General features: G+C 40.1%; 1 protein-coding gene across 9 annotated transcripts in view; it reads right to left on the reverse strand.

Moving 5' to 3' along the window:
* The window catches only part of inpp4b (inositol polyphosphate-4-phosphatase type II B), a 698,832-nt gene that overhangs the window by 350,481 nt on the left and 320,452 nt on the right, over nucleotides 1–27,899 (reverse strand). For 4 of the 9 annotated variants that reach the window (XR_009443252.1, XM_048533451.2, XM_048533444.2 and 1 more), the window contains one exon: nucleotides 7,137–7,253. The exons of 3 other annotated variants lie outside the window; for them this stretch is intronic. Coding sequence is in view for 3 of the 6 variants with exons in the window: in XM_048533451.2 (XP_048389408.2) it covers nucleotides 7,137–7,253 (117 nt within the window). In the remaining 3 variants the exon portion in view is untranslated. Of the gene's footprint in view, nucleotides 1–7,136; nucleotides 7,254–10,692; nucleotides 10,768–21,934; nucleotides 22,351–27,899 lie in introns of those variants that run through there. 2 more of the 9 variants (XM_048533461.2, XM_059642261.1) reach the window with 2 other exon arrangements.

The following is a 27,899-nucleotide window of genomic DNA, read 5'->3' on the forward strand; positions in this document are numbered from 1 at the left end:
TGATCATCAAATTGAGTTGATCCTACTCTAGTTGAGGATCATCAACGTCAATCACAAAGACTGACTCAGTAGCATCATTACTGCCTTAGCTGGCCCAGTTCTAAAGACTGAGTCTGCAACAAGTAGTATAGGAAACAACAAGAAGGAAAAACAGGCTTAACATCATCAATGCCAATGCATCTATCTGTAACACTATTAGTAGGGGTGATCTTCGCATAGTTGTTGAGGAGACAGAATCCTGTCTTCACAATGAACATACTCTCCATTACACTATGTGACACTACCATCCATGCTATATGGTGCAGATTTCAAACAGGTCTAGCAACTTAAAGCTGACATCCGTGAAGCCCAGTGGACCATCAGCAGCAGGAGCAGAAATGTATTAAATCATAATCTGTAACGTCATGGTCCAGTGTATCCCAAATTCTATCATTACCATAGAGCCATAGGAGTCATCCTAGTTCAGTGAATTGTGGAGGAAAGCAAACCAGGAACACCTTTAGCAAACCTAAAACAAGATGCCAACTTGATGACGCTACAGCACAGGACCACTTGCATGTCAAACAGAAGCTGCATGCAATAGATATGAATAAGTGATCCCACAACCAAGAGATCAGCTTTAAGCTCTAAGTCCTACCACATCACATTGTGAATTTTGGTGGATAATTAAACAACTCAGTGAAAGAACAGACTCCACAAATATACCCATCGTTGACTATTAGGAAATCCAGCATATGAGCAGAAGGCATAATCTTCAGAATTTTCATCCATCTTCAACCAGAAGTGTCAAGTAGATGATCCATCACAGTCTCCTCCAGAAGCTCCAGCATTACAGGTGGCAGTTTTCAGCTAATTTGATTCACTCCATGTGATTTTAAGAAATGACTCAACACAATGAATTCTGGAAAAACTATGGAGCATGACAACATTGTGGGAACAGTATTATAGGCTTCTGCATCAGAATAAGCTGCATCCTAACCAAGTCTACCAGCACAGTTACAACACTGGCACCTAGCTAACAGTGATATAAATTGCTTCAGTATGTCCTAGCCACACAAAACAGGAAAACATCCAACCCAGCATTAAACCACCTCATTAGTCTGCTCTCTGTCATCAGCAAAGTGATGGAAAGGACCACCAACAGTGCCATCAAGTGACATTTTCTTACCAAAAATCTGTTTATGGAAATAAATGCTAAATCTAAACAAAGAATTGCCGGTGTTGGGGATCTGAAACAAAAACAATAAGTGCTAGACAAACTCAGCAGGTTGGGCAACATCTGAGACAGACAAACAGAGTTAATATTTTGAGTCCAATGGCACTTCATCAGAACTGAAAGCAGCAGGGTGGTAATAATGCTGATGACCAGGGGGTCAGAGTGGATGAACAGAGATGAATAGATGGAGATTGTGCCGAGAGAGCAAGAAAAAGAAAGAGGGAAGCAGACAAAGAGATTGTACCTAGCACAAAGAAAGATGGTTATAGTTGTTGGAAGTCTGTCATCTCTATGTCAGGACATCATTGCAAGAGTTTCTGAGGTTGGTGCATTGATCCTAACCATCATCAAATGCTTTTCCAATGATTTTTGCTACACCACATCATAAGGTCAGAAATGGGGATGCTTGTTGATGTTGACAGAATGTTCAGTACCATTCGAATCTCTTGAGAAACTGAAGCAGCCCATTTCTATATGTGGCAAGACCTGGGCAATATCCAGGCTGAGGCTGATAAGTGACCAATAGCATTCGCAGCACACAAGTTCAAGGCAATGACAATCTCTGACAAGACAGGATCGAACCATTGCCCCTTGACATTCAATGGCATTATCAACACTGAATCTCCAACAACCTAAGTAGAAAAATAAACTGACAACAGTAATATTTGGAAATGAATGCACTCGTCATACTGGATCTCCATTTTGAAGCATTGTAATATAAGGTGTATCACGACAGTTTACTTTTGAGTTTAGATGTCTGAATTTTGACCAAGTGTCTTGTGAGCTTTCTGTGAGAACGAAGGGGTTTAGTAACTAATCTGTAAGTAGTTCTGTTGACACAATATTGTCTTTTAAAGAGATTGGTATGTTTGGCTAAGAGGCAAGGTGCAAAAATGGCAAAGCAAGGCAAGACAGAGATGCTGTGAGCACGCAGATTTGAGTATGCACTAACAGAACATGAAAACAGCCTGCAGATGCATCTTGATCCAGTCCATACGATAGGTGTGTATCCTGGAGTGCAAAGTGTTCTTACTGTAGCCTGATAGTTGGCATTGCACCCCAAAATGCAATATTGAAGTGCAGTGTAAGTAAATGTGGATGTTCTATGCAGGCTCTTAGAGGTTGGCATATGTCAGATGACAATGTCCACAGATATTGGGTGCATGTGACCATCGCCCATGGGGCATGCCTCAGACATTGGCACTTGGTATCCAACATGGAGCAAATAGTGAACAAGTCACCAGTCACCCATTCTGACTTTCATAGCAAGAATTCTTGGCACCTAGTACACATATGGTGGTAGTATAGGAACATGCATATTAATAAGGTGAAATATGCACTAATCAATATTGTCAACGGCAATATTTTCCCCTTAAATTGTCAACTTGCCACTTCCTAGCAAGAATCTTACCTCGACACCCAGAACTTAGTTAAAAGCTGCAGAAAGTTGCATCCAACATCGAGATAGGCTTTATGGGACTTCTCACACAATTCTGCCACATTTGACAACAGAGTCCACTTTATTCTGGGTGCCTATAAGATTTTGCTTGTGTTTCTTTTTCACATCTCCTGCCCATGGCGAAACAAGACAATAAATGCTGTAGTTCTTCTTGTTGACAGGAATCCTTCAAAAATAGGACGCGTGTATTTCCTAGATTGCTATGCAAGTTCATCTTTATTTAGTTTTTACTTCAGGTTCAGAATCACCTAGAGCGGATCCTGCCAGAAGTCACCTGATTTTTAATGGCATTATAATTATTTGCATTTAATGTTTTAAGATATTATCGGAAAGTTTGCCAAATACTGGAGCAAAAGGGTTAGCTGTCCAGTTAATTAAACTTTTCAATAAGCCTTTATATACCATGTGATGTTTCTAAACAAAATCCTGTTACAGATTTTCTCAAAAGCAGGCTTCTAATTTTTGGAGTACAGGCAAATGAAATTTATAGGGAAAAAACTGTTGGAAATTTAGTTATACAGATTTTCAGGTAACACATTTACATAAGTTGCTTAGGAAGATATATTTATTTTAATCACCAGAACAGCAGGAGGAAGAAAACTACAAATCAGAAGACGAAACGACAATGTGTGGGAAAGAAAAGAACAGATAGAACAGCACTGAGGAGTAGAGATAACAAAGTGTGGAGCTGGATGAACACAGCAGGCCAAGCAGCATCTCAGGAGCACAAAAGCTGACGTTTCAGGCCTAGACCCTTCATCAGGGGCCCGAAACATCAGCTTTTGTGTTCCTGAGATGCTGCTTGGCCTGCTGTGTTCATCCAGCTCCACACTTTGTTATCTTGGATTCTCCAGCATCTGCAGTTCCCATTATCACAGAATTGAGGAGTAGCTGTGAGAGCTACTTTCTGGTCTGGCCTACATATGACTCCAGAACTACTGCAACTTGGTTAACTCTTAAATGCCCACTGGGCAATTGGGATAGGCAATAAATGCTGGGCTAGGCAGTGACACCCACATTCCATGAATAAATTTTAAAATATTGACTCTGGCTGATTATGTCAAAACTCCCTAAAAGCCTTCCTCTAAAATCTTGAATAATAATATGTCACAGGGAAGATGCTATATGCTAAGCAAAATACCCTGCAGTTTCCTGCTTACTGTTTCCCTTCCTTCTGAATAAAGGAGTTACATTGACTATTTTCCAATCTTTTGGAAACTTCCACAAATCACATGAATGTAAAATCAAGATTCTGTCTGTTCGAAGTGGACAATTCCAGGGAAAATAACAATTATTGGACACAATTACAACCAAACCAAAGCCAAAACTGCTCTTGGATGAGTGAAACAATTAATAGAACAGAGGATAGCAAACAGTTATGGTGTTTGCAGGAAAGCTTTTTGACTAAACAATGATTCTGTGGGACAGATAAGAAAGGTTTGCAAGGCACAGCACAGTTGGCAAATTACATTAATTGATCATATCATATCATTCATGGCTAGAAGACATGCTGTTAAAATTGCTAGCATCAAAATTAATTAGGGTGTCTCCTGTGGCTGATTAGTGGAGCTACTAGCACTGTTATCCACCCAAAGATCTTCTGAGCAACTGTATCCACATGTCTAATAGATTGCTAGATTCCAAGACATAATAACAGCAAGTACTGGGGAAATGCAGCAAGTCTAATGCAGGAAGTCTGGCACTTTCTGGTCTTTCTCTACAGATGTTGTCACACCCACTGAGTTACTTTAGAACTTTCTGTTTCTGTTTCAGATTTCTAGGATCTACAGTTTTTTTTAATGCTAGATTCCAAGTTGGTCCTTCAAAGTAGAAGGATGATAATAAAGTGTCAAATTTTAAAAAGCTGCGATAAGGCAGAGGTAGGTAACAACAGGTGCATTAATTTGACATCAATACCAGCTAACTTTTGGAAGGTTTATAAGAAATACCCTATCAATCATTGTTTCAAAGGTCTTATGAATGGTTTATTCTTTATTTTCTTTCTGTCTGACCAGTTAAATTGAGAAGATGCCACAAGAGAACCTCAACGTGGCTACTGGTAAAGAAGTCTGTGTCATTTGAAATTAAATGAATTCTTCAAAAATGTCACCAGTTTAGCAGATGATGGAAACCAGCAGACAGTTTCCAGCTGGACTTTCAGGAAACCTTAGACAAAATATCTCACAAGAGCGTACACTGTCAGATAGAACTTTGTAGAAGAATGCCAATTAGCAGCAATAGGTTAAGAATTGACTGAAGGACCATAGATACAAAGTGGCTGTGAATAAATGTTATCACGTTTGCAAACTAGTTACCAGTGATGTTCCACAAGTGCAAGATTAAGAGCTTTGCTTTTTATCAACTTCAGAAATTATCTAGATGTAAGTTTTGATATTTATTTGTTATAAATCTACAAGTGAGTGTGAGGACATAGAAGATGCAAAACTACTACAAGCAGGTCTTGATGAGTCTAGAGAATGGACCTTTTTTATTATTTAGAAAAGTGTTTCACAACACAGTTGTGATACTGAATATCACCTTTATTGAGAACAAAAAAAGATTAGCATGCTTGAGAGATAACTCTGTAAATGTATATAACCAATCCATATGCTATGTCTAGAACTAACAAGATAGCAGATTAACTTTCCTGCTCCTCTGATGTTGCTTGGTCTGCTGTGTTCATCCAGCTCGGCACCTTGTTATCTCAGAGTCTCCAGCATCTGCAGTTCCTACTATCTCTGGCAGATTATATCTATAGGATGTGGGTGTTGCTGGATCTGGTAAGGCCAGCATTTGTTGCCCATCCTTAACTGTGGTTGAACCTAATTGCTTTTTGACCATTTCAGAGGGCTATTAAAATTCACCTACATTGATGTGGCTTTGTTGTCACATTTGTAGGCCTGACCAGGTAAACATTTCAGACTTTCTTTTCTAAAGGACTTAGTAAGCTGGAAGAGTTTTTACAACAATTGACGACAGTTTCAGAATTAATTGAATTTCAATTTCACCTGCTGCTGTGTTAAATTTATGAAACTCCTCTTCATAATTGAATGTTGGAGTACTGGTGAAATTGATGAATTTGTATTCCATGTTTTCCAACTTCAATTTATTCTTTTTAAATTGTGGCACCCAGGTCTGCAGGCAGCACTCCAAATATCATCTAACCATGATTTTCTGCAGCTGCCGGAAAACATTATCCTTTTTATAACCAGCAGGCTAAAATAAAAAGGTTAATCTCTCATTCGGCATTTTGATTTCTTTGGTGCTGGGATATTTTCGTGTTTTGGTGCTGGATTATTTTAGTGAGGGGCATATTGACATGCATAAGTTCCTAACTTTTCACTATTTGAAACATAATCGGATCTATCTTTCTGAGTTCAACATGCTGAGCTCATTACTTACTATGGCACCAATCTGTGCATTTTTGCAAACCTCAGTGTACAACTCTCTATTGTGTTATATAAGTAACTACCAAATATACTGAAACATCAAGTACAGACTCCACTGGGACATCACTTATCAATTCCATCCAAATGGAGTGCATACCAGCTATTCATTTGCTTTTCTGCAAAACCATGTCAATAATTTGTCATCATTTTCCATGAGATTTAGATTTCACTAATAAACTTCTGTGGAGCCTCTAAAAGTCCATATAAACCATTTTCAAATGCATTCCCCTTCAACTACCTTAATTAGTTCTCCAAAAAAAATGCAGCCAGGTTTGTTTGTCATGATCTAACCTTTACAAATCCATAATTTCTCCAAGTGCTAAGTTGGTCTGTTGCTAATTACAAATTCCAATAATTTGCTCGTATCAGATGCAAGACTAATAAGTCTATAATTCTGTGATTTCACTATTTCACTTTTCTTAATTAAAGTTATACTTGTAATTTTACAGACTAAATCTTTCCCTTCGATATAATGAACATCAGAGGAAACCTTTCCTTTTTTCTGCATTCTTGGAATTAAGATAGCACAAATACATTACAAGACTTTCCACCAACAAATTAATAAAATGACAGCACAAGCAACAATGTCAAGGTCTGGAAAGCAAGTGATGCAATCTTCTTAAAGTGAAATGAAATAAATCTCCCCAAAAACAGAAGGGAGTACAGACAGTGAAATTTGGTAATTTTCAGACTGATGCAATGTCTTTTCCTGACTGGAGTACATCAGTGCATTCCATATGTTTGAAGGTTTTAATTACTACTGCTCAACAAGGCAACTGCACAATATTATACACAGAGACAGAACTCAGGCTAAACATGGTCTGTCTTTCATTTGATGAGCTGTGCCAGACATTTTCTATTCTGTTTAACTCAACATAGCGACTCAAACTGTCAGCTAAGCAAATATATATTAATTAGTCTGTTTAGACACCTTAGAAAAAGGTGAAGTTCTTCGCTTTTACATTTTTGTGTATCGAGAAGATGTAAATCATTGAAGGAATTAAATACTCACGGTTTCTTGGGATTTCTCCTTGACATCGTAGACAGTTAACTTCACCAGTGTTTCCTCATAAATGGGATAGCCCGGTGGGAAAGCAGCACCAGTCAAAAACACTGGATCTCTTGTTCCCTGCATGCCACAAGCAAACAGGCCTGTCTCAGTAAGCTAACAGCTGTGCACCAGGCAGCATAGAAAGAAATGACAGATGATTGTACCAAAAATGAAAACAGAAGCTTTAAAAGCAGCAGCTCAGTAAAAGGCAGCTAAATCAGTGAAACCCGTAGAATATTAACAGCATTACCTTTAGCCATTATAGAATCAGTATCATTTTGAAACCCATCATTATTCAAGCAGCAGTTTATCATGTGTCTAGCAGTGCCTCTAAATGGCTTTGTCCATAATTGTCATTTTTTTGTTAATGTTCACTTAATGCACTTTATTCTAATACTATGTATGGAAGGATTGCATTTCCTTCCTTACTGTAACTGTGTTTTTTAGCTACTTTGGAGTCAATACCAGCACTCAGATTGGATGCAGCAGCTTTGCTACAACCCCGTTATACTCATGTGGAAAGCTTCTTTATTTTAATTGCACCTGTCATGCACCACTGTCCATTGTTGATGCAACTGTCATTCTAATTTTAAAGCCTGATGCAAAAAACTCTAACTCTTATAGTTAGAGTTCACCTCTATTCTAAAAGAGCTTTTCTTAGAAGAACAGGAAATGGAATATGGAAACTTATAGGAAAGAAGATTTTAAGACGTGAAGCCATTATGCAGATATTTTACTGAACCATTATTTTGAGCTTCAGCTTCATCCCATCCAAAACCACTATTATAACACAAGCCATCCAGTAAATGTCCATATTTACACTGAAAGTCTTTCAGAATGACTGGCGAGTTTAATTCCATTGAGATGGGCCAGGTACAATTTGCACAATAATACCAATGGGCTGAATATTTTATTGCCAAAATACAAGTACAAGCACCCAGGCTGTTAACAGGGGTCAGCTTCTTGGACTTGTGAAGCATCTACTCAAAGGAATCCATCCTGGGAGCTGCTGGGAGTCAACTGGCAGGCCCTCCTAGCATAGGCAAAACACCAATGAGAGACAGAAGTGGCTCTTACATGGGACTTTCAGTGTCCCGCCTGACTACTTGATGTCTGGCTACGCTGTTTATGCTCTCACACTGGGAATATCCCATGACATAAGGAAAAGGCTGCATTCCCCATCCAACATCTTTCTCTAACATAATTCCAGTCCTCCTGCCTCCTCACTCATCTCCAGTTAGCTGAAAAAATTAACCCACTCTGTTTGCATTCAATTTTTATTTTTGTTTATGCATGAATTATGGCAGTCATTGGCAGGGCCAGCCTTTATTGCCCATCTGTAATTGTCCCTTAATCTGAATGACTTGCTAGGGCCATTGAATAGGGCACTTAAGAGTCAACCACATTGCTGTGGCTCTAAAGTCATACATAGGTCACACCAGCTAAGGACAACAGATCTTCTTCCTTTAGGAGGGATGTGGTAGCACTGGAGAGTGTGCAGAGAAGATTTACCATGATGCTACATACACCGGAGAGTTTCAGTTATAAAGAGAGAGTTTGGATGGACTGAGACTGTTTTGCTTACAGCAGAGGAGATTAAACATATAGAATTATGAGCAGCATAGATAGGGTAAACTATCTTTTCCTTTGATGGAGGGATCAATGAGGCGGGTGTGGTGAACAGATTTAAAGCAAGGGGCAGAAGATGTGAGGGGATCTGAGGGAAAACTTTTTCACCTAGAGAGTGGTGAGTATTTAGAACTCACTGCCTGTAGGGGTGGTTGAGGCAGAAACCTCAAAGTTAAGAAGTATTTAGATATGCACTTGGAATGCCAAGACATACAAGACTGGACCAAGTGCTGGAAAGTGGGATTAGAATAGTTAGGTGATTAGTTTTGACTGGCACAGCCAGAAGGAATCAAATGCCTTTTTTAGTGCTGTAGATCTCTATGGCATTAGTGGACTGTATGGCTTTTAAAACAATCAATGATATAGTTGCCATTAATTCCAGATTTTTACAGAATTCAAATTCCACAATGCGCCATCTCCTGGAACATTAACCTGGTTTTCTGGATTACTGGTCCAGTGTCATTACTAATACACCACCAGCTTGCTGTTTGTGTCTGCAATTGTTGACTGTTCTCCTTTTCCATACATTCCCAGTACACAGTTCCATTTGGTTGAGGTGCTTCTTGCTGTTTCCCTTAAGTGACCAAGGTTTAGGGGTAGAGGATAACTGTAGTGTAAAAAAGACTGTTCAAATCAGGAAAAATCATAGCTGAACCCAACTTTGTCCTTTCCTAGCTAGCGCATGCATTTTCCAGCCCAAATCACTGGGAAAAAAATCCATCAGTAAAGGGAATACAAGACAAATTCCTTTCCCTAGGCTAAGGACACAGAATCTATCTAAATGTTTACTTGGTAGAGGACCTACTCAGCATAAACTACAGACCTACTCTAGCTATTCACTACCTTAAACCATCTTAACTATCAGGGAAAGCCAAAAGCTAATTGTTAACTGGGATTTAACCCGCAACCACACTTCCATCCATTCACCTTCCCTTAATATTTAAATAATTATGTAATTAATACAGTCAGAAGTATTTGTTTCACTCCACTCCTGAACATTTTCCCTTTGCCTTTTTCCAAACATTGCTGGTTCTTCCTTGAGCCATTGGTACCAATTGTTCATTGATATCTTGCCCATATGATTATTCTGATTATAGAAGCACATAAAGAATTGGCAGCCTATAGCAGGAATTACAGTCAAACCCAACCCCGTGTTCAGTGGATGTTTTTATACAAATCTTGTTTCCAACAGAGACGATGAGTAATCTGGGTCATTTCTAATCTGTGAGATCACAGTGCCACACCAGTACCTATATTTTTATGCAGTATGAAGATGGTTCAAAATGGATTTAATGAAAGTGACAACCCAGCTTGTTTTTAAGCAAAGTCCGGAAGATTGGGTAAAAATGCTGCTAATCTTGCATTGTATTTTGATGTACATGTACACAATTCTTGCTCGAGCATTATGTGATCTAGGTTCTGTATCCAAGCCTCTAATTACTTCTTAATAATAATATTTATTTTTGTATCGCCTTGCAGCTTACACAATACACCACAGCAAATATTGGTTTTCACATTTTAGCAGCAGCAAACAGTGAATATGTTTCACTCCAAGCTGTCAGTCACTCGAACAGAATAATAATTCTACCAAAAGCAACACTGAGCCACATTTGTAGAAGCAACAACAAAAGGCTTTCGACAACATATTACTCTGCCACAGTGTAGCCTTGCTGCAAAAATGAAAGTGCGCCTTACTGCCAGTCGGAAATTTGGAAAGCTTACAAGGGCCCTGGACGGCTTTACATAAAGAGAGATCAAGATTCAGTAAAACATGTCATTTTCAGTCCATTTGCAGCCCTAGAAATCTGACGATTTCTAACAGATCTCCTTCGACAGTGTCTCCCATCATTACGAGCTAATGCATTTATAAAAAAAAACTTTTACAGACCTGCACTATGGCGACTCTTGCTTTCGAATTCTCTCCCACTGAGCTCTGTTGGTCTGCTTTATACCACATTAATACTAAAATCTAACACCATAAGTCATGTGGGCTGATCAAGTGCAAAGGCTGTACAACAGCTCCATTACTATAATTTAATTTTAATATTCACTTGGTTATGCACACAAAAGCTGCCTTTGTATGTGTATAAATTCTGATATTTTTTCCCTTGCTGTAGGGAGAACGGTCTGATTTATTACACAACAGCCAGAATAGATGGCTGGCATTATTAAACAGATGTAGCAGCTGGTATGGGTTGTCAGCTTATGATTTTTATTGGTTTACATCCAAATTAGTCGTAAGATGAATTCTACCTTAGTTTGATCAGTTTAAACTTGACATATATTTGCGAAATACAAATACAACATTTACACTGACAAATGGAGACTGCATTTGGAGTTAGATTCAAACTCCAACTGACAAAATACAGTATTTTGTCTCTGTGCAACTATATCTTGATCAAGAATTGTTCCTAACATCAGCAAGTTATGATTTTTGCCATAATTGTTGATCTTAAAGAGGCTCCTCCCTCATTGCTATTTCCTAAATTAGATGGAATTTCAAGAGACTGAAGGGGGCTGACTTCAATAGCCCTGAAATCTGATGCAGAAATCAGAATTCTGCATTAACCTTTGCCCACTGACTCCAATGCAGGCAACGTACCAATCTTGTGCCAGTTGCAGCTTTAAATGATTTCAGCATCCAGCCAGCACTAAATAATTTGTTGCTTGGCTATCCTCCTATGCAGATGGCAATATCCTGAGAGGCAGGCACCACCTGAAACTGATTTGTATTATTTAAAGCTAAGCTGTCCCTCTTAAAGGCATGGTAATTTGTGGCTGGAGCAAGTACTAGAAGTCATCAGGGAGCCAAATCTGACCTGGTAAAGACAAAATAGTGGCCCAACTTGGGACAGAGCATGCTCCGAGATTTCTGAATTGCCACTCCAAAGTGTAGGAGTGAAAGGGAAGGGAGATGTCCTGTATTTGGAACAGGTCAGAAAGCCCTCTAGATCAATGCTCAAGAGTCAGTGGGAGGAGATCACTCTTACCATTGGCACCATGGCCAAGAATAAGGACCTAAATACAATGTGCAAAAATTTCAGTGATCTCACACAAAGAGTCAAGGTCAATGAATGCATCTTCCAAATACATTTCCTACAAACTATGCCACTAGCTTGAGGTATTATTTAATTCACCACACCCTCACAATTCATCTACTAAAAAACTCTATCAGCGCTGATATCAATAGAGTTCACACCTCACTTGCAAACTAAACACTGATACCCTGACCATAGTGGAGGAGATACTGCTGGCCTTCATTCAGCATAATGTATTTTTCAATTATTTGAAATCATTTGTTTAAGCAGATGGGCTCATGCAATTAATATTTGCAACTGTGCATACATAGTAACTTAATAACTTGGATCCATGTGTGGTCTACTGGAGAGGTTTCAGGTTTCTGTGAAACTTTAAAAATTGATTGAGATATCCATTCCTGAGGCTGTGACCACCATATGGTATAAAACCATCAAAGTTGCTAGCATCCTCATAGGTGATCCTCCTTCCCACATCATAGCTCTCACTCATCCCACACATTCTCCTGATTTACAAGTTGCAATCACCATAAGTGTGCATTTCCTACCTTTTCCCTCCTCTTCCACATTTCAAAACTTTACTCTTCTGTCTTTGTTCTTTCTGATAACCAAGGTGTTCAACTTAGCCAAGCAATTATAGAATAAGAAAACCCTATTGATGAAAATGTACATTCACTTGATTGCACACTTGCACTCACTGGCTAAGATTTTGACAGTGTACATAATTTATAGGATAAGATAGAGGCTGGAAATGTATGGGGTAAGATCAGTATTAGATAGAAAAGGTTGGAGTAAATCAAACAAGATGCTTATGTGAGTCTCTACTAAAACTATTTGGATCAGATCTTTAATAAGTATACATATAAATCAAATCTTAGTTTTATTCTTGAACTATGAATTTTGTGAATTAGCAGCCATACATTCCCAATACATTCTAAGGTGGTCAGTATGATGGTGCAAAGTAAGTTGCTTTGGTAAAACATTCGCACTTAGCTGCAAATAACTATATGTTACTTAAAATTTTTGTGCAGCTCCAATCTAAAAAGTCTCACTTCCTGTTGTCACATTCTGTCAACATTTTACCATTATAAATTCTATTTATAAATCTTAGTGTATATTTACAGCTACGCGTGATTCTGTAAATGTGCCTCTGTGTAGACGGTCAGTTTGATATCTTAAGCATGCAGATTTCCCCACAAATTACACAGAAGATCACCTGATCATTTCAGATTTCCTGTTGTTTTCTCTTCAACTGAAATTTCTAACATCCAAAATAAAAGGTGTCACTTCGCAGAACCCTTTGGTCATTTCCCAAAGGTAAAGACTTGGATACAAATTATTTAAAAATGCATTTGAAGAAGTTATCTAACCAGTATAAGTGGTTTGGGATGACCTCATGCTAAATTACTGTTCTGTAAGCAGACAAAATGTTGTTGTATGTGCAATGGGAAGTGGTCTGGCAAGTGACTAGAAACATTTGGTCATTCAAGAAAATGTGTAGCATTGTCATGTAGGTTGACATTTATGATTTTCATGTTTGAGGGAGAGAGCCTTTTGAATGTATCAGCAGGACAATGACAGCATACAATAATTTCAGTTTTGAAAGCCTGGAAATGGAGGAAAATGCTGTCCCTTGTGCAGTAAAAAGGTAAAAATCGGCAACCTTCTCTTCAAATCCCTCTCAGTTGATCACTACAAACATTTTGATTTCTTTTTAAGCATGCAGTCATCACACACCATTTCAAATATAGTTGTTAGCAAATGAAGGAATCAATTGCCCAAGTATGAAAAAAGGAGGGATTTTGCTACTAACTAACCCCAAAGAAAAATAAAAGTACAACACAAAACACAGAAATTGAGGTAATAAATTTAAATGGGTGATTGTTTGATACAGACAAGGAGAATAAAGATTACACAGTTACACAGGTGGAAAGGATCAACTCTATGGTATAACGTCCTATGCCTGATCAGCACTAGAGGTACAGGTGGGTCATGTTGAGAAAAGGAGTTTCCCAGATGTGCACAAAAGAACTGGCATTTGTCTCAGTGAATGTGGAAATTATAAGTCTAACCCAGATTTGCACTGGAAGCAGTTCAGAAAAGGTAGTGGGTTCATTATGTGGATGAAGAGGATACCTTATAATGTTAGATTGGGCAGGTTGGGCCTTTACTCATTGGGATTCAGAAGAATAAAAGGTGATATTATTGAAACATCTAAGGATCTGAAGAGGGCTTAACAGAGTATATGCTCAGAAGATGTTTCCCACCATGGGGGAGACTAGGGAGCACAGAATCACTGTGAGAAGTCACTATTTAAGATGAAGATGAGAATCTAATATCAGGGAGCATGGAATCATTATAAAGGAGTGGCTGTTTAAGATAGAGATGAGAAGGAATTTCTCCTCTCAGGGATTGTGAATCTTCAGATTTCTGTACACCAGAGCTATGGAGATTAGTTGATTGTGTCTACTTTGAACAGATTCAGACAGATTCCTGAACTATAGAGGGTCAAAATACACAGAGAACAGGCAAAAAAAACGGAGTTGAAGCCAAGATCAGATCAACCATGATTATAACAAATGCTGGAATAGGCCAGAGGACTGCATTGCATATTTGTACTACTATTTTCTATGTCCTTATTTAGGATCACTGCCAAAAAAATGTCAACAAAGTATTGATTGTACTGTGCTCTTAAAGATGTGCTTTCCCCAGTCCTACAGCTGTTGCACATTGGACTGAAAGGACCTGGGAGGGTTAATACCATAAGCACCACCCACATGGATATCACATGGACATGCTAGTGAATCATTTGATAGTCCCGGATCAGTAAGACCTCACATCTGCCTTTCCTCAAAGCCTCTATAATAATGTCAACTGTATCAATATAATCTGAGTAGTTACTAACGTGCAATAAATTATGTCTTGTTAACTATAAGGAACTCTTAATTCAACCAGTTTTCCTCTAACTCCTGACACTAAACCAAGCAAGCCCTGTAGTTTCCTTAAAGAAGAGAGAGGCAGCAACCCACATCATGTACAGCAGCTCACACAACATTATGAGCTGGCATGTCCGTTTAAAATGGTAAGCAGCAGTGCAGATTTCATTTGACTGCTCATACAACTCATGGTGAGCAGCAATGTGAGATTTTCAGATTCAGCTTTGAATTGCTGGTCTACTAGGCAGAATCTGCAGCAGGGAAGAGCTGAAGGTTTTAAGAACCTAACAGAAGAATTCTGCTTGGTAACCCTCAACAATGAAACGTACATCAGTGAATGGTAAAAGCATTTCAGACCTGGTAACAGATGTACTGCAGTAAGAGAGTTGTGGCTTCCTGTCAAACAAGAGCTAGTAACTCCAAAGCAGATACTGGCAGTGGTATGCAGGAGAGGTCCTGAATTAGAGTTTAGCACTGTGCAAACGGACATTGGAGGCACCAACATTAAAGCTTAAATTTTCTGATAAGATAGGAAAAACTTTAAACGGCACTGTACTCCAGGCTAGGAAAGAGAGAAGTTAAAAACGATTTATAGCTAAGTTTCAGCGCAACTGCCAATGCAAGCAGGCATGGCAGTAAGGAAAATGAGGCAAAAGAAGTATTAATCCAAGGTCCTAAGCCTGGTATGTTCACAGCCAGTAATTAAATCAGTAATGTCGGGCAGATTTAAAGTATAAGGGGATCTGGAATAATAGGAAAACGTTTGGGGACTTATAACTGAGGCTGCAGCGAATGGGGAAGACCCTTTGAACTCTACGGGCTCCTGCAGTATGAAGACCATGAGGAGCCGAGGAGTTGTTTACAAGTGAAGCTAATTGGTTCTCAGCAAACTAAGCAGGTTGTAAATGGAAACAAGTTACACAGACACCGAGACAGAAAGACACAGAAGGGCATCCTGTTGTTCTCCCCAGCAGAAGCTGACTGTTGTCCACAGCATGACACTTAGTTTAAACTTGGAAGAATACCAGTTACCTTTCCAGCAGCTGTTGCTTAAGCTATGACTTTTGAATTGATAAATCAGAAGCATTTTTTGAAGCGAATCTGTCACTCTGTAACTAAAACCCAGAAGAAGCTTCCCAAGAAAGACAACTGAACATGAAGGGCCTGAATGGCCATCTCAACATCAGAACGAGGAAGCAAAGACCTCTGAACTGACTTTCTAATATTGTTTCAGAGATAATGGGAACTGCAGATGCTGGAGAATCCAAGGTAACAAAGTGTGGAGCTGGATGAACACAGCAGGCCAAGCAGCATCTCAGGAGCACAAAAGCTGATGTTTCGGGCCTAGACCCTTCATCAGAGAGGGGGATGGGGAGAGAGTTCTGGAATAAATAGGGAGAGAGGGGGAGGCAGACCGAAGATGGAGAAAAAAGGAGATAGGTGGAGAGGAGAGTATAGGTGGGGAGGTAACTACCTTTATCAATAACCTAAGTTTGTGTGTGTGTAAAGGATGAGTTTGTAAAGGAATTACAGTTTCAGTTAGTAGTGACATATGCAAATGGTTTCTGTTTGCTTGTAGCTATATCATAATTACTCATGATAAATAATAATTCTTGTTTAGTATGAGAAACTGTATAGCACTTTCTATTAATCTTGGTCTGAAAGTCAGGAAATTGTGTTGCCGTGTCATCTTAATCAAATATTAAAATCCAGTCTGACTTCAGGAATGCTGGGCGATGATTTATAGCTACCTTTTGATTCCTTTATTCATTCACAGGTTAAGGGCATCACTGGCCAGCCAGCATTTATTTCCCATCCTGAATTGTCCAGAGGGCAGTTTAGAGTCAACCATATTGCTGAGAGTGTGGAGTCACATGTAGGCTAGACCGGGTAAGGATGGCAGTTTCCTTCCCTAAAGGACATTAGTGAGCCAAATGGATTTTTCCTCTGACAATCAGCAATGGATTCAAGGTCATCATTAGATTCTTAACTCCTGGTACATATTGTACTCAAATTCCACCATCTGCCGTGACGGGCTCCAAACCCAGGTCCCAGAACATTGTCCGGGTCTCTGGATTAACAGTCCAGCGATAACACCACTAGGCCATCGCCACACCTCAGTCGGTTGTAACAACATCTTGGAGAAAACCATTTCTGTGATATAGAAAAGTTCTCAAATTAGATACTAAATCAGAAAGTAAACAAGTAAATCACCTCGATGCACAATTGAAAGGATAGCTGATGATGGTTAAGACAACAAGGTGAAGGGGGTAATTCAGCTTGAGTCTTTATTAATTCCCTCTTGGTCATGACAAGAATCATAGAATCCTTAATAACAGGGTTTTCGGTCCAACAAGTCCACGCCAATCCACAGAACATCCAAGCCAGACCCATCCCCCTATAACCCACCTAATCTAGATCCCTGAACGCTACAGGTAATTTAGCATGGCCAATCCACCTAACCTGCACATCACTGGACAATGAGAGGAAACGGGAGTACCCGGAAGAAACCCATACAGACAAGAGGAGAATGTGCAAACTCCACACGGACAGTCACCTGAGGGTAGAATTGAACCCGGGTCCCTGCCACTGTGAAGCAGCAGTGCTAACCACTGAGTCACAGTGCCACCGTGAAGGTAGATTCTATAACAAATAGTTTATTATGATTTTTGCACACAGATACCACATTTCAATTAAATCATGGCTGCAATCAAGATAAGGAGTCATTTGCAATATTTTCTACAGCGATGTAAAAGGAATTTTATTATTTTTTAATTCCAAGAAAAACACTACAATGTGACTTCAAACATACACAAATATAATCGTTGAGTTTGAAAACAAAAAGAATATCTAGTACAGATAGGCTGATTAAAGATTATACTGTTTAGAAGCTCTTACAGCCCTACAGGTGTAGATTTTCAACTGAGACTAGAGATGCTTAACAAGTAATTGTTATCATCTTCAGCAGTGAATTTGCGGATATCCTGAGTTTTCATTTGTATTTTTGTTTTTCTTTCTTATTGACTGTTATTTTTTGAGCTGAGGAGGAGGAGAAAACAGGGAGAGGACAGATGGAAGAGGAATGAGATAGACTTCCATTCCTTGCTGCTATTAATTTTTTTCTTCTCCTCGTCTGGTCAAAAGTAAGTATCATAATAGTATTGGATACAGGTGGTTCTGCTATAACACATGTTTTGTTAACATGAATTGGCCGTAACGAGATTGATGAATAGTGGACGCTGTTTGGATGACACTAACTTTCTGCTGCACAGATATAGTAATTTCCCTATAACACAATTTTCTACGGTGACTTTCCACAGCGTAAGGTCACACATCAACACAACCATCACATTATGAGAGAACTACCTGTACTCATAAGCAACCTCTCATGATCAATCGGTGTAATTTCTCAGACACATGTGAACTGAAACACAAAGGGCTAATTTCTCGATGCCTAACTCAGCTGATTGGTATCTTTGCATTTAGATATTATGGTAATTTCAGTTCAGATAGGTTTTTTTTCCTCATTAGTTTCCTGAAGTTGCCTCAATCTATGATCAGGTGATTGCTACAGCTCTTTCAGGTCAGTATTTGACCTCTTAAAAATGTTTTGGCCTCTCACCCCATTTAGAGGCCTTGGATCGGAATTGGTGCCAGGTGCTGGAGGGTTGACGAAAATAAGAAGTCAGGATCTAAGCAGGTAGTTCAAAAGGGAAGAGGTATTGATCAGGATTGAAGCGAGTGAATAATAAGGTGGTCAAAGAATTCTGGGAAATGATTGGGTAAGAGGGCAGCATGCGGGGGAGTGAGAGAGGTTGATACAAATCAAGGATGAAGGAAATGAAGCTTCAGTGATTATGAAAGAGGATGGGAAATGAACTGCAATTCTAAATGCAAATGTCATTCTTAGCTATTGGGGTCTATTTTCTTTACATCCCATATGTCACTCACTCAAAAAAGAACAGAAATACAGAACACAGAGAAGGAAGGAACATGTAAAGAAGAAAATTAAGTTAAACTATACAAGTTGTGTTCTCAGGTCATTCCACAATGCTTCACATCCAGCAAACACTTTTATAAGAACAGTTGTTATGTTGCTAAATACAACAGCCATTCTGTTCACACTAAGGTGATCCCAAGATATCTACAAACATCAAGAAATAAAACGTTTTTAGTTAAGTTCTGTGTTTAACTTGCCATCTGAAAAAGGAGCATTCAGCAAAGCAACACAAATTTGAAGTAATAGTACAGATAATCTGCTAAAAGAAATTCTGAAGTCAAGTTGAACCTACTGACTGCCAGCTTGAAAGGTGAGAGTGTTAGAACATAGCCAAATGAGCAATGAAATTAAGGGGAAAGGACTTTGAGAACTGTCAATGCAAATTTTTAAAAAAGACAGGGAAAAAAAAGTTCTGACATTCTGGGTTGCACCTTTAACTTTGGGGTGCAAAACTGGTGTTCACAGTTTGGTGCCAATTATAAATGAAAGTCAGAGCTAGAACTAGTGATTCCAACTGAACATTTGCACCTGCCAGCATCCCTACCTTCCAAGACATCAAAGTCTCAGCGCACATTCCATGGGCAGCAAAATCTTGCATTATCATTCAGTAGGACTTTCAAGTCCTCATCAGCAAGGTAGGCTGCCAATTACCATCTTTCCAACATGTCTGGGGCAAATGAAATAAACCATACAGGGTAGCTGTGGACTGCCATTACTCGACTGAGTACATGTCTGGACTTTAAAGGGGGTGTCAGCATCAGGAATCCTGGAAGATTCTGACAGTGGTCAGTACTTCCACCAGAGAGTGTGAAAATGTGATCAGTGGGGCACCACAGAGGTGTGGTATATGGATAACATAGTAAATTTTCTCCCACTAATTCTCACAATTTAATAGCATAAGAGCTGGTGACAGATTTTGCCATTTGTGTGGCTCTCATCACTCAAATTAGCTGCTGGATTGTTTACAGCTAGTTGGAAACTAAGCCTTCATCAATGAGAGACAGCAACTTTATCAATTATAATCAACTGGAGTATCACACAGTAGCCTAACAGCGTTAGTTCATGAGGTCTGCTACAGAAAATTAGCTTTGTTCTTTTGTTGCAATTTATTTTCATTAAAGCAAAACAAAAACTCATGACTCCCTTGTGATATGGTTCTGACTAAAAAAGTTACATGGAGTCAAGCGGGCAGAGCAGATAGGTCAACAGAGAAGGAAGGCAGTTGAGGTGTGGTTAGATTTGATTTTAAAATATCATTTTAAGAAATATTATTTTAATAACTGGGCAAGCATAATATTGGTTATATTAGGTTGAAACATACATTGTTTCTCTTGGCTATTACCAGGATTCTCTAAAGATTCTCTGAACATACTTTTCTGCCAACACTGTGTCTTTCTGCTGTTTTCTCCTTGCATCTTTGACACTTATTATCTTGGCATAATTTTGTGTGTTTTGTTTTGATGTCCTTTATTCATTTGTCAGTTCATTGTTGCTAATTATCTAGAAATAGGTGCTTAGGTGAAGACTTTAAGTAGGTTGTTGGTAGAGGGAACAAATTTGCTAGGACAGCTTTCCTGCATGTAAGAATTTTAAGATGCACCTGCACCTACAAAATGTTATGAGAAAACATTAGAACCACGGAAGTGGTCAATGCAAGTTATGTTTGAGACTTTGAGTAGAATTTAATAGATAATGGAATTAATCAAATCAAGCAGTTGGCAGTACCGACAAATTTTCAAACAGCTTGTCACGGGATGTTTCTCCAAAAAGCTATAGGTATACCATGTAACATAAAATGTGACAGCATTGACAAAAGGTTGAGTGATCAATAAATAAATGGACGCTGTTCAGATTGGGCATTCATATAACTTGAAATAGCACTTGGCCCACTTATCTCTAGAATTAGGCACAGCAAATAATGATGTTGAAATCTGATTATACAAACTATATGCAAGGTCCTAGGAAGACAGACAAATCAAGAGTTGTAGTTTAATTTAGAGATAATTTATTTTGCAAGAAAATATAAATGTATACTCAATGGAATGGCTGTGAAGGGAACAGATGAACAGGGAAAACAATACATTCAAATACAGCATCCCACGAAACCCAATGTGTAGTCCATATATAAAGCCATAGAAAAGATGAATTATAATTTAATTAAAATAAATTGAACACAAAATAAATACAGGAAGGTTGTGATAATAAAGACAGTAAGGTTGTGATAAATTTCTACCAGGCACTGATTAGGCCCCCAATAGAATACTGTGTACTAATGCTAATCAGGGAAGTAACAAACCTGCAGTGAAGCTTCCCTCAAGGCTTAGGATCCAGAGGCAGAAGTCCTGCCTACCAAAATCCTTGACCTGTCCGTCTTCCTTGGACTGACCCGTCCCCTCCCTACCTCTTCACCTATACTCTCCTCTCTACCTATCTTCTTTTCTCTCCATCTTCGGTCCGCCTCCCCGTCTCTCCCTATTTATTCCAGTTCCTTCTCCCCATCCCCCTCTCTGATGAAGGGTCTAGGCCCGAAACGTCAGCTTTTGTGCTCCTGAGATGCTGCTTGGCCTGCTGTGTTCATCCAGCTCCACACTTTGTTATCTTGGATTCTACAGCATCTGCAGTTCTCATTATCACTGAGCCAATCAGGCACTGGCAGCTCTTCTGTACTCAGCAGCAGCATCAAGGAGACAGCACCTGCTAATACTACATCCACCTCAAGCTTCAAATCAAGGTGGGACCCAGGGAGTGATGGCATGGAAGGCTTTGCAGACCTGATGAACAAATAGCCTCTTCTTTAGTTCTCTGCATCCTGGTACAAATTTTCAATATGTTTTTGAGATGGAAAATTCTGAACTAGTATGCCAATTTGATTCCTTGTCACTCTACCCATACAAAACCACCTGATGTCAGCTCTGAGAGATTATACTAAATTTAGGACAAGCACAGTCAAAACCTGAAATTGGATATGAGTGGCAAAGTAATTTACAGTAAGGCTTTGAAAAAAATTACCTGCATTGGCGGGGAACTTGAACTCTAATTTATAAGTACATAATTTATCACAACAGCTTGTTAAACTAATCCAAAGATGTCAATACAAAACAGACAAAATTTTATATTCCAGCTCTGCAAAACAAGTTGTAAGTTGACTTATTTTAGTACCTGCAGTTGGTGAAGTAGCAAAGTAGTTTTCAAAAATGACTTGTGATCTCAACCACTTCTTTGTTGTCCTTTCATATTTCATCTCCTGATCAATTGGCTCAGTATAATTCCAGCAAAATATACAATGTCATGGGACCTGAAATTTCCAATTGGCACAAAGTAATCTCACATGGAAAACTGCAATAATAGATTCTGCTCTCACCACGGGAAGGAATATATTAGCCCCATTAATAGCCCGGTACCTCCTTGAATTATATTCTCCAACAGATATGAATTCAAGTTTTCATTTGATTTCTTTCTCAAGTGTTCCAAAAAAATTCCCATTTTTTTCATAATACATCATTAATTTAAATTCTTGTTTCCTTTCCAGGAGGCATTAACTCCTTGCAGAATACAACTGGACAACTGTAAGAACTGTAGCTGCCAGCCACGCCTTGCCTAAATCTGTTGCATGAAGATGAACTTTGAGACTAAATTTTAACAGGATATTCAGTTTTATTGCAATCAAATACAACTTTGCCCTATGCAGGATGCCATAAACTTTCGTCAGAATTAACCAGATGACCCTGATGATCTTTAGATAAATTCTTCTTTCCTGGTGCCTGGAACCAACTGGAACACCCTACTGCTGCATCAGTTGAGATCAATTAAATCAACAGTTCAGGGAATGAATTGGGACGTTCTGGATTTTCGTGATTTGGAGGCTACAAAGTAAGGGAAGTATTTCAGATAATATGCAACCACACCTGAAAACAAATCACACCTTTATAAAGATGGTCAGCCTTATTTAATATTCAGTGTGATTTCTCACTGTGCATTGCAATACAAATCTGCTAAGAGAATAGGGAAGACTGTCAGTTACGTCAGATCATTAAAGATTCTGAGGTTCCATACAGAAACAGATTTTGATGGCATCAAATTTATGGAGCTGCTAATTATTGACAGGCTTTTCCACAATCATGAGACTCCAAAATCAGCTAATGGTAAAACAATGACTGAAGCAGAAAACAGAATGTGTTGACAAATTATTGAACAAGCTTCACCACATGTTTAAAGTCCAGTGCAGGGGAATTTCAGCAATGACTGATGGACCAATTACATATTTTGCAAAATACTGCCTGTGAAGTTGCTCCATATTTACTACAGAACACGCCAATTTTATAGATCATTAATTGTTTAATCATGGAATTAAGATCATAAGATCAATAGAAGTACAAGCAGGAGTATGCCATTCAGCCAATGGAGGTGGGATTGAGGTTCACACGGAAGAAGTATTAGAAATCCTACTTGGAGAAGACCCACCCAAGCTAGGGAGTTATATTGGTTGGTCAGTGGGAAAGGTGGAAAGGATTGGTGAGTAAGAAGGTGGACAGGTTGGGGGTGAAGAGATTTTGAAGCTGACAAAGTCAATATTCAGGTCATTGGGCAGTAACTCCCAAGGGGAAACAGTAGGTGTTGTTCCTCCAGTTTACACTTTTCTTCACTCTGACAGTGAAGGAAGCCAAGAATGGATGTCACCATGGGAGTGAGAAGGGAAGTTAAATTGGATGGCAACCGCACGGTCGGGTTGGTTGGTGCGTGCAGATGTTCCACAATCCTGTCTCCAAGTCTGTGTTTGGTCTTCCAATATACAGGAGGCCACATTAGGAACAACAGATACAGTAGGTGAGGTTAGATGAAGTGCAGGTGAATCTCTGCCATATTTGGGAGGATTGTTTGGGGTCTTCAACGCAGGCATGAGGAGAGGTGTAGCACCTCCCATGGTTGCAAGGTAAGATACCTGGTGTGGTGGAGGGATTGGTGGGGAGTCTGGATCTGACAAGGGAGTCGCAGAGTGAACCGTCCCTGTGGAAAGTGGACAGGGTGAGGCGAGAAATATCTTTTGGTGGTGGGGTCTGATTGTAAGTGGCAGAAATGTCAGAGGATGATGCATTGTGTTTGGAGGTTGGTGGTGTGATATGTGAGGTCCAAGGGGACTCTATCCTCATTGTTTTGGGGGGAAGAGGGTTTGAGGACTGAAATGTGGGAAGTGGGATGTGGTTGAGGGCATCCTTAATGCAGAGGAGGGGAAACTACGGTCCCAAAGTAGGAGGACATCTGGTAAGTCCTACAGTGGAATGCCTCATCCTGGGAGAAGATGCAGCAGAGCCAGCGGTATTGGGAGTGTGCGGTAGCAATTTTGCAGGAGGGTGGGCGAGAGGACATGTAGTCGAGGTAATTGTGGGAGTCAGCAGGTTTGAAATGGATGTCAGTGAGGAGTTGGTTATGGGAGATGGCAACGGAGAGGTTCAGGAAGGGGAGGGAGATGTCAGAAATGGACCAGGTGAATTTGAGGGCACGGTGGAAGGTGTTGACAAAGTTGATGAACTGTTCAAGCTCCTCACAGGAGCACAAGGCAGCACTGATACAGTCATCAAATATTGTTGGTGCAATGTTTTTGGACTCTATCACGAACTCTATTCCCAAGGAACTCATTCCATCTCCACACATAGCAATTTTCAGAGGGTGAATTAAACTGTTTACAACTCTGTCGCCACATCTAGCCAAAAGATGGCCAGATCTGTATCTGTACTATCCTTAATACTGCAAATTTCCACCTCATTCCCTGACTCCTCCATACCTCAGTTCATCTGCTGCATTGTTACCTCAGTATCCCAGATGGAAAAATGAGTAAAACTAATGAAAGAAAGAAACTGGTATGATTCATCTTGTATGCTTCAAAATGAAAGTCCAATATGACTGATGTGTTCAATTCCAAGTATTACTGGGTTTTCACTCTGGAATAGCAATACACCCCTGCCTGACCTACCACCTTCCACCCTCTTTATCTGTTAAGGCACGAGTCTTTGAAGTCCACTTTTTGAACTCTCTACTCCTTTATCCTCTTTCAAGGCACTCCTTTAAAAAATATATTCTTTGAATTAGCTTTTGGTCAACCAACCTAACACCTCATGGTGACTCAGGTATTAGCACTGCTGCTTTACAGTGCCAGGGACCCAGGATCGATTCTATCCTCCGGTGACTGACTGTGTGGGGTTTGCACATTCTCCCTATGTCTGCATAGTCCATCAGCACTGACAATGGCACAGATGCTCAGAATCAGGCATTCCTTTCACCAACATCTGAAACTCCATAACGACTACACAAATTTTTAGGGTGTAGTTACAGAATTTGAAAAGATTACACTCAAAGTCACAATACTTAAAAGACAAAGGTGGCACAGTGGCTCAGTGATTAGACACTGCTGTCTTATAGCACCAGGGACTCCTGTTCAATTCTATCCTTGGGTGGCTGTCTGTATGGAGTTTGCATATTCTCTGTGTGTCTGCATAGGTTTCTTCCCACAGTCCAAAGATGTGTAGGCTGGGTGGATTAGCCATGCTAAATTGCCTGTTCGGGGGTGTGTAGATTAGATGGGTCATAGGGGGATGGGTCTGGGTGGGATGCTCTGAGGGCCAGCGTGGACACGTTGGGCCGAAGGGCCTGGTTCCACACTGTTGGGACTCTATGAATGAATATCTATGGAAAAGGTAGATGAATCTGCTGCCCATCTAGATAAATGGCTCCTATCAATCAATCTCTTTACTTTTGGAAACACAGCAGAGTGGTAAAAATGGGCATGGTTGTATTGCTTTTCAGAAAAATATACTTTTAATCTTTTGTGATAAAGATTTACAATGTATTATCATTTGGAATTTGGATTTTCAAGTAGAGAAAACATAGAATCATAGTTTCAGTTCTGAGGTTTTTTTTGGAAAAAGGTCAAAAGGTTACTCAGAACAGAGAACATAATTATATCATTTCCAAGAAAGCATGTGATTTAAATCAAATGCTTCAATCAGATACCTGTGGAGTTAATTGATGATGCACTTACAAAGCTGAACTTCTGGAAATGTTCAACATACTGAAAAAAAAGTCCATGGGCCATTAGTAGTTTCAGTTCAGTTCAAAAGAATCAGGTTTCAGTTAAGGATCAGTTTCATCCTGCCAGAGGACAGTTTGTTAGGTTTGTAGATTCTTCAGATTGTGAGAGTTTGTCGAATTCTCCTGGACATCAGAACTGAAGAAAAATCTCTGACCATCAAACTAGACTGAGTCAGTTAAGTGAGAAATTAAAGTGTTAAAATAAGTTAACATTTCTCTGGGACTGAGTACCACACGTAGTCAGGAAGTCTAATGGGATCGGCGGAATATCGAGGGCCGAAGGGCCTGTTCTACATTGTATTGTTCTATGTTCTATGATACTTTTCTTTATCATAAGAGGAAATGAACAAAAAAGTAAGGATATTATGCCCCTGTTATACAGAGCGTTAGTGAGACTACAGCTCAAATACTGTGTGTACTTTTGCTATCAGTATTTAAGGAAGGATATAAGTACAAAGAAAGTGGTTCAGAGGAGGTTTACTACACAATAGCTTGGAATGAGTTGGTTGCCTCATGAGGTTATACTGAATATGCTACCCTTTGTTTATTGGAGATGAGAAGAATGATGAGGGACCTGATTGAAGTGTATCAGACCCTAACAGGTCTTGACAAGATGGGCATGCAAAGGATATTTCCTCTTGTGGGTCATTCCAGAATTAACAACCACTGTTTTAAAATTAAGGCTTGCCCATTCAGGATAAAGAGTAAGGGATTTTTTTCCTCTTTCAGATGTTTATGTTACTTTGGAACACTGCCTCAAAAGACAGTGGATGTGGAGTCACCAAATATTTTTAAGACAACGATGGATAAATCATTGAGAGAGATAATGGGAACTGCAGATGTTGGAGAATCCAAGATAATAAACTGTGAGGCTGGATGAACACAGCAGGCCAAGCAGCATCTCAGGAGCACAAAAGCTAGACGTTTCGGGCTTAGACCCTTCATCAGAGAGGGGGATGGGGTGAGGGTTCTGGAATAAATAGGGAGAGAGGGGGAGGCGGACCGAAGATGGAGAGAAAAGAAGATAGTTGGAGAGGAGAGTATAGGTGGGGAGGTAGGGAGGGGATAGGTCAGTCCAGGGAAGACGGACAGGTCAAAGAGGTGGGATGAGGTTAGTAGGTAGGAGATGGAGGTGCGGCTTGGGGTGGGAGGAAGGGATGGGTGAGAGGAAGAACCGGTTAGGGAGGCAGAGACAGGTTGGACTGGTTTTGGGATGCAGTGGGTGGAGGGGAAGAGCTGGGCTGGTTGTGTGGTGCAGTGGGGGGAGGGGACGAACTGGGCTGGTTTAGGGATGCGATGGGGGAAGGGGAGACTTTGAAGGTGGTGAAGTCCACATTGATACCATTAGGCTGCAGGGTTCCCAAGCGGAATATGAGTTGCTGTTCCTGCAACCTTCGGGTGGCATCATTGTGGCAGTGCAGGAGGCCCATGATGGACATGTCATCTAAAGAATGGGAGGGTGAGTGGAAATGGTTTGCGACTGGGAGGTGCAGTTGTTTGTTGCGAACCGAGCGGAGGTGTTCTGCAAAGCGGTCCCCAAGCCTCCGCTTGGTTTCCCCAATGTAGAGGAAGCCACACCGGGTACAGTTGATGCAGTATACCACATTGGCAGATGTGCAGGTGAACCTCTGCTTAATATGGAATGTCATCTTGGGGCCTGGGATAGGGGTGAGGGAGGAGGTGTGGGGGCAAGTGTAGCATTTCCTGCGGTTGCAGGGGAAGGTGCCGGGTGTGGTGGGATTGGAGGACAGTGTGGAGCGAACAAGGGAGTCACGGAGAGAGTGGTCTCTCCGGAAAGCAGACAAGGGTGGGGATGGAAAAATGTCTTGGGTGGTGGGGTCGGATTGTAGATGGCGGAAGTGTCGGAGGATGATGCGTTGTATCCGGAGGTTGGTGGGGTGGTGTGTGAGTACGAGGGGGATCCTCTTTGGGTGGTTGTGGCGGGGGCGGGGTGTGAGGGATGTGTTGCGGGAAATGCGGGAGACGCGGTCAAGGGCGTTCTCGATCACTGTGGGGGGAACGTTGCAGTCCTTGAAGAACT

Source organism: Stegostoma tigrinum, chromosome 1 (genome assembly GCF_030684315.1).
Source record: "Stegostoma tigrinum isolate sSteTig4 chromosome 1, sSteTig4.hap1, whole genome shotgun sequence".
Taxonomy (NCBI): Eukaryota; Metazoa; Chordata; class Chondrichthyes; order Orectolobiformes; family Stegostomatidae; genus Stegostoma; species Stegostoma tigrinum.